The sequence below is a fragment of the Hordeum vulgare genome, chromosome 1H, assembly GCF_904849725.1.
Source record: "Hordeum vulgare subsp. vulgare chromosome 1H, MorexV3_pseudomolecules_assembly, whole genome shotgun sequence".
Taxonomy (NCBI): domain Eukaryota; kingdom Viridiplantae; phylum Streptophyta; class Magnoliopsida; order Poales; family Poaceae; genus Hordeum; species Hordeum vulgare.
Window position 1 is genome coordinate 293,714,340 of NC_058518.1, and position 6,414 is coordinate 293,720,753.

General features: G+C 43.1%; 1 protein-coding gene across 1 annotated transcript; it reads left to right on the forward strand.

Annotated features, from left to right (window-relative positions):
- Positions 1 to 2,066: 2,066 nt before the first annotated feature.
- Positions 2,067 to 5,048, forward strand: LOC123431717. Its single transcript, XM_045115352.1, has 3 exons — positions 2,067 to 2,582; positions 2,738 to 2,874; positions 4,002 to 5,048. Exons 1-3 carry the CDS (start codon positions 2,322 to 2,324, stop codon positions 4,675 to 4,677), a joined length of 1,074 nt encoding a protein of 357 aa, XP_044971287.1. The 5' UTR covers positions 2,067 to 2,321; the 3' UTR covers positions 4,678 to 5,048.
- The last annotated feature ends 1,366 nt before the right edge of the window (positions 5,049 to 6,414 follow it).

A 6,414-nucleotide genomic window follows, 5' to 3' on the forward strand; every position in this document is an offset into this window, starting at 1 on the left:
AGTGACCATTGTAACCCGTTGGCTGTGGGTAAAGAGTAGACCGTGTGCAGAACCAAAACTATTCGAGTAGTCGTGTCCACGGTCCAGGACGGCTGGTTGACATGTCAAGTGTCGGTCTTAGTGTCGGTCCGTGGAGCATAAGTTCTGGTTTATAAATAATGGTTATGAACATCTCACGATGATGTGGGAAATTAACTTAATGGAAACATGGTTATTCGAAATATCGTGAGGGTTGGCTATAACACCCGGATAATCCTTTATTATTTATTTATGCCCTTTGTGTGGTGTCGCTAAGATGCCCGACTGTGGCTTGTTATTTATTTATGCCCTCTCTATGGTGTCGCCAAGACGCCCGACTGTGACTTGTTATTTATTTATTCCCTTTCTGTGGCGTCGCTAAGATGCCCGACTGTGGCTTGTTATTTATTTATGCCCTTTCCGTGGCGTCGCTAAGAGGCCCTACTGCGGCTTGTTATATTATTATGTCCTCTATGCAGTGTCGCTTAGACGCCCGACGGTGGTTATTTATTTTACGTGTTAACCTTTCGAGACGTTGCTTCACACACCTAATCGGTGCACCTTTTTCTGCTTGGATATTTCGAGAGGATTACCGCCCGACTTATCTACTCTAACTTAACTTCTACCGATACCTTTATCATGATAACCGTGGTATTTAACCCTGCATATTAAAATTGTTGTATGCATCTTATCTTTTGTGCAAACTGTTTGCGAGTACTTTTCGAAGTACTCACTCGTCTGTTGATGTGGCCAGATATGAATGAATGAGACCTCATGGATGAAGAGTTCGATAGCGAGTCCGACGCCTAGAGGAGTCCGAGTCAGTCTTGCGATCATGGAGTCCGTCGTTGTATTATTTCACCTCTTCCGCCACCACGAATAAATCGTCAAGCCTCACTCTGACGCTTGGCGCGTAGTAGAACTTATGCCATGTCACTTCACTCATATGTGACATGCCCACTTTATTACGAGCAGTAGAGTTATGCCATGACCACTATAACATATCCATCCTTATGAGACTTTGAACGTGTTGTAATAAACTGTAGAGCAACCTCCGCTCTACTCTGTTTAATATTAAGTAGTACTAGTTTCTGTATCAAGATTGGTCTATTAGTGGGAAATATTTTTCTACACTGGTGACATTCATGGTTGATTTTCTACAAATTTATTTTATTTGGAAACCGGTCCTGACAATATACAACACACATATTGTATTGTTGACACTAAGGATAAAATAATTAGTTTTTTTTATCACACGTGGATGATAGTTTTACTATCTATGTTATGTCATTATGCTTATTGCAATGTTGTGTTTATCATAAACTTAATACTTCAAGATGCATGTTGGATAATGGTCTTAGGGTGGAATATTAGTTGTAGATGCAGTTGAAGAATGGTTTACATATCATAAACGTAATACCTACATAAGGTTGCACCATGAATGACCATAATGATAAATACTAATATTGCAATTTAATCGTTGTCCAATTGTCATTTGTTTATCACTCTACACTTGTCAACTTGGAGAGATGTCATTAGTAAACCTATGGCCCGTGGGATGTATTTTAATCTTGTAACTAGGAGGATAGAAAGCTTGACAACCTTTTCACGTTTTGGGAATTACCCAACCACTTGCACAAGAGAGCAAGTAGGACGATGTGGTCTAGCATTCTGATGTAAAAAAGACGTCCGGTCTATCTCCATATCTGTCCCATATATGACTGGATATAAGGGGTGCCAGTCAACCCAGATGTATAGATGGTGTTTGAGAAACTTAAAAAAAAAACTTTTGGTAAGAACTTTCTCTTCTAAAAACAAGATCAGTTTGGCCGAAATACAGAACGAGCCAACCATCCGAACTGCAAGTCAGAAAACAACAACATCCGAAGTGCAATAACTGTATAAGCCAAGTGATATAGTAGCGGCCAGCTCAAACCATATCTGAACCGTCAAACTGCGGAACGTTTTTCTTTTACAAGTTTGGAGCTGAACTGTCAAATGCTTCACAAGAGGAGACGGAGGAGTGCCACGTTTCTTTTTCCTGCGTCCCCTTCTCCCCCGACCCCGAGCCGCGTCAAACAAAACAACCTCGTGGGAGCTCTCTCTCTCTCTCTCCTCCGCACCCGGCCTCCCCTCTCCTCCCTCCCTCCCTCCTCCCCGGTCGCCAATTCCTGCGCCATCATCCACCCCCCACCCCCGCGGCCGCCGGAATCCGCCGCATCGGACGGCGAGCCCGCGGCGCCCCGCCCGCGAATCCGGGCCGCCCGCGCCCAGATCCGCCCCCAGCGGCGCCCCCGGATGTCATGAGCCGCCCCCATTTGCCCAAAGACCACGCCTTTCCGCGCGCGAATGGGTTCTTCGACGGCCGCCTCTGCGAGATCGAGGAGGCGGACGCCGCGGCCGCCCTAGCCGCCGCCGACCAGTCCTGGTCGGGGTCCCCGTCGCAGTCCACCTCCCCGTCGTCGGCGTCGTCGCTGCCCATGTCGTCGTGCGGCCAGTACATGCTGCACCGGGTCGGCAAGTTCGACACCCTCGCCGGCGTCGCCATCAAGTACGGAGTCGAGGTAATGCGACGGGACTGCTCTTTTATATTACTATACATTGGAATACCAGAAGGGGATATAAAATGTAACAGTGTTTAACTTCTAGCTGCTTCAGGCAGAGGTAGCATATTGACGATGATAAGGTGTTTGAATGATTTGTGTATTTTGACGCGTAGGTAGCCGACGTCAAGAGGCTGAATAGCCTCTCCACTGACCTCCAGATGTTTGCCCACAAGACACTACGGATTCCGCTCCCGGGAAGGCATCCTCATTCGCCTTTCCAGCAGAATGGTTCATACGAGTGTGGTGACAGGTATAGAGAATAATAGTTTTTGCGTTAGTATGTTGCTTACCTTTTTCTTCTGGAAAGGCATTAACATGTTGTTACTTTTAAGTCATGCCGTTAGTGAGTTGGCACGTCGCAGTGCTGTTTATCAAGTGTTCAGCTTAGTGTTGTGTGTATCGATAGTCAAGAACTGTTACTACATCGCTTCGAGTTTTTTCAGATGTGTATCAGGATCAAATGAGTATTCTGCATTGCATTTTATCTGAGTGCTGGTCACGGTAGTTCTGGATCGGCTATGAACTACTATGATACTATCATCATGTCATGCAAAGTTGTAGCGTTAAGTGAAGCTGGAATGCAATGGGAGTATCGTCTCGTAGTCTCATGCAAAGTTATCTTATCGTTTCAGCACCTCCTTAGACACTTGAAGTATTGCCAGGATTATTACCTTATTTAATCTTAACCATGTCTCTTGTACGAAACTAAGGTTTTTCTTTTGCATGAAGCTTTTCCTTCACGAATGCATGCATGATGTAAGTCGTTTCACGTTATAGAAAGAGTTGGAGTTGCAAAAAAAATCATTAGCCAATTTATCCCTGCGACGTGCCATTAACCAGTTTGGCGGTTACTACATAACTTCAGAATTTTGGATTCTGACTGTATGAGTGGATGATTGCATGTTTATTTTGGCAGTATTTGCCTGTGCTATCAATTTCCATGCCCTACAGTTCATAAATTGACCATATTGTGCATAAGTTAAGCTGACACAATAAGGGCCTTGAAGGCAGGGAAAATGGAGAAAACAGATTTTGACGGACCTGTGAACATGTCTCAAACCCTCCATGTTCTTGTGCTTACGCATACTGCCCACAATATTCTCCTTTGTACAAGACGTGTTGATTCTGGTCACTTTCTGAAACAAAGTCAACAGTATAGCATTCATTACGAGCGTCCGACTACAACAATATTGCATCCATATTCTATTACATGTTCTAATATTCTTTTCTACTTGAGATCGCAAATAACTTTTGTTTCTGCCTTTTAGATTAGATTTTACAACACTTCTTGAACTATGTTTTCTGTTCGAACCATTACATTTTTTGCTGGCTCTACTTTATGTATCATCAGGTATAACAATGATAATGTTATTTCAGGGAATGTACTCCACGGCGTCTTCATGATGATCTATTGGATTCAGTTTTGCGAACACCAAGACACAAAGTCTCCCCAGCCATGAGCCTTTTGCAGGGATACTATGGTCTCACACCACCTCCAAAGAGGAATCCGACACAGGAAGGCACCGAGATAGCATTATATGGAAAAGGCAAATCAATTTCCTTGGTTGACGAGCCTTGGTCCGCAGAGACACCAAATCCCAACACGTTCATGTTTGAGCATAGGAAACCCAGAAGCCAGACAATAGGTTCTCTTGTGAATGGCGAGTCTGAGGAGAATGGAGACGGCGAAAGACCAGTAAGGAGGCGCCCGAAAGCTGACGGCGAGTTGCTACCTAGGGAGGAAAATGGCAGTGCCTTGTTGTCACGGGCGGGGAAAGGCCTCGCATTGAGGCCAAAGTCGGGCACTCGACCAGACATGAACAAGAGCCATCAGAATCTTATCGCGATGTCAGAGCCTTCGTTTGACGGCGGGCTTCAAACCGTAAAGAAATCGTCGAGCACCCCTGAGTTCCAAGAGCCAGAGAGCAGCAGCGGCTCCTCCATATGGTCAGCAAGCAAGTGGAGCTTGAAGCCAGACGCTTTCGCCCTCCCTCTTTTTGACAGCATTCCAAAGCCAATTGCTGCTTGGAAAAACAAGGCAGCCCGAGATTAGCAGGTTTCCCCATCTCTTGGCTGCCCACCTGATTCTTTCGCTGAACTCTGGCTATATCCCATGTAACCCCGTGGAGGAGCTTGAAGTCATGTCGGCACCGGTCCTCCCAGCGACGAAAGCAGGGTAGGAAAGACCTCGATGACAGCCTCTGATTTTGCATGGTTTGTCATGCTATATATGTTGGAGATGATGTGGCGGGTAGAGGCGTTACCTGTCTTCACATAATCTTATAGAAGATGACACCGAGCCTTGGGTATTCTTTTGTACACAATTGGAGATAATGTAGGATGAATAGGCAGGCTATATGTTGTATGTGTGATCCCATTCCCATACACTGATATAGAAAAGATTTGTCTTATTTCTTGAGTTTATTCACGTGCGTTTTGGCGTGTGCTAGCTGTTCAGCTATACTGTGTTTCTCAAGAAAAGGAATAAACTGCAGCTCATTTCGCTACTGTTGGGTGTTCGTGAACTTGCTGGTTCGGAGATCCTGTCGGTGATGCCAGATTCTCCTTGAAAACCGAACCATGTCATGTGAAGTTCATGCAAAATTATGTCCTAAACATGTCATACTCAAAATGTCGTTTATTTTTTCATGAATACATAAAGCTTACATATTAGAAACAAAATGAGTACTTGAAAAGATACGTCACATAACACGATGGCGGACCAGAAACCAATGGATAAAATCTGCGTAACCAATGGATAAAATCTGCGTAGAAAAAACTCTAGTTCCAAGGCATACGAAAGAAATCAAACATAATATTCAATGACAACAAAAGAAATCAAACATAATATTCAATGACAACATTTGTTCGATGATTGGTCAACTAATAAAGCAAAACAAATTAAAAAACAACATGTAGCATATATAGATGATACAAATGATTGACACCAAATCAAAGGATTGGATGATCTGAGCCTTCCATGACTACATCTTCAATAGAGAAATAGCTAAACCTTCAATCATCAATTTTGAAATGTAAATCGGTGCATAAGATAGCAGGTAAAACTAGTTAATAATAGATGTAAAATATGAAAACTTACGTCTAGGACGAGGCAAAACGCTCGCGCCCACACAACATCGCTCCATGGGCCGGCCTATCGATCACTGGTGACCAGCTCGCTTCAGTCAGCCCTTGGTTAAATATGAAACAAAAATGAAAAACTCCAAACTAACGAAAACTTTTGTGAATTCAAAATTTTCACGGGTTTTGTAGAAATGTTCAAGAATTTTTCAAAAAAGTTCATACAATCTGAAAAATTTCATCGGATTTGAAAAGAAGTTCACTGAATTCGAAAAAAAATCATTGAATTTGAAAAAAATTCATCAATTTTGAAAAAAGTTCATCAAATTTGGAAAGAGTTCACTGATTTAAAAGAAAAGTCCGCTGGTTTTAAAAAATCATGAAATTTAAAATGGAAAAAGGCCAAAACAAAAAGGTTCACGAATTTTTTAAAATAGCGCATTAAAGAAAACAAAAAAGGATGATAAGAAAATAAAAAGCATAGACCCGAGCTAGCATTGACAGTAAAATTATGGACTGAAATATATTTACACAAATCTGATCATGGAGGATGGTTAGAGCCAACTGCTACACGAGGTGGTTCTTCATTCGAACCCTCGTGGTCCCATATTTTCCATTTCTCTCTAAAAACAAAAAAAAAGAACAAAATGGGCCGGCCTGTCTATCGCGGCTCCACGCGCCGCGAGGGGCAGTGCGGACTGAGTTTTCT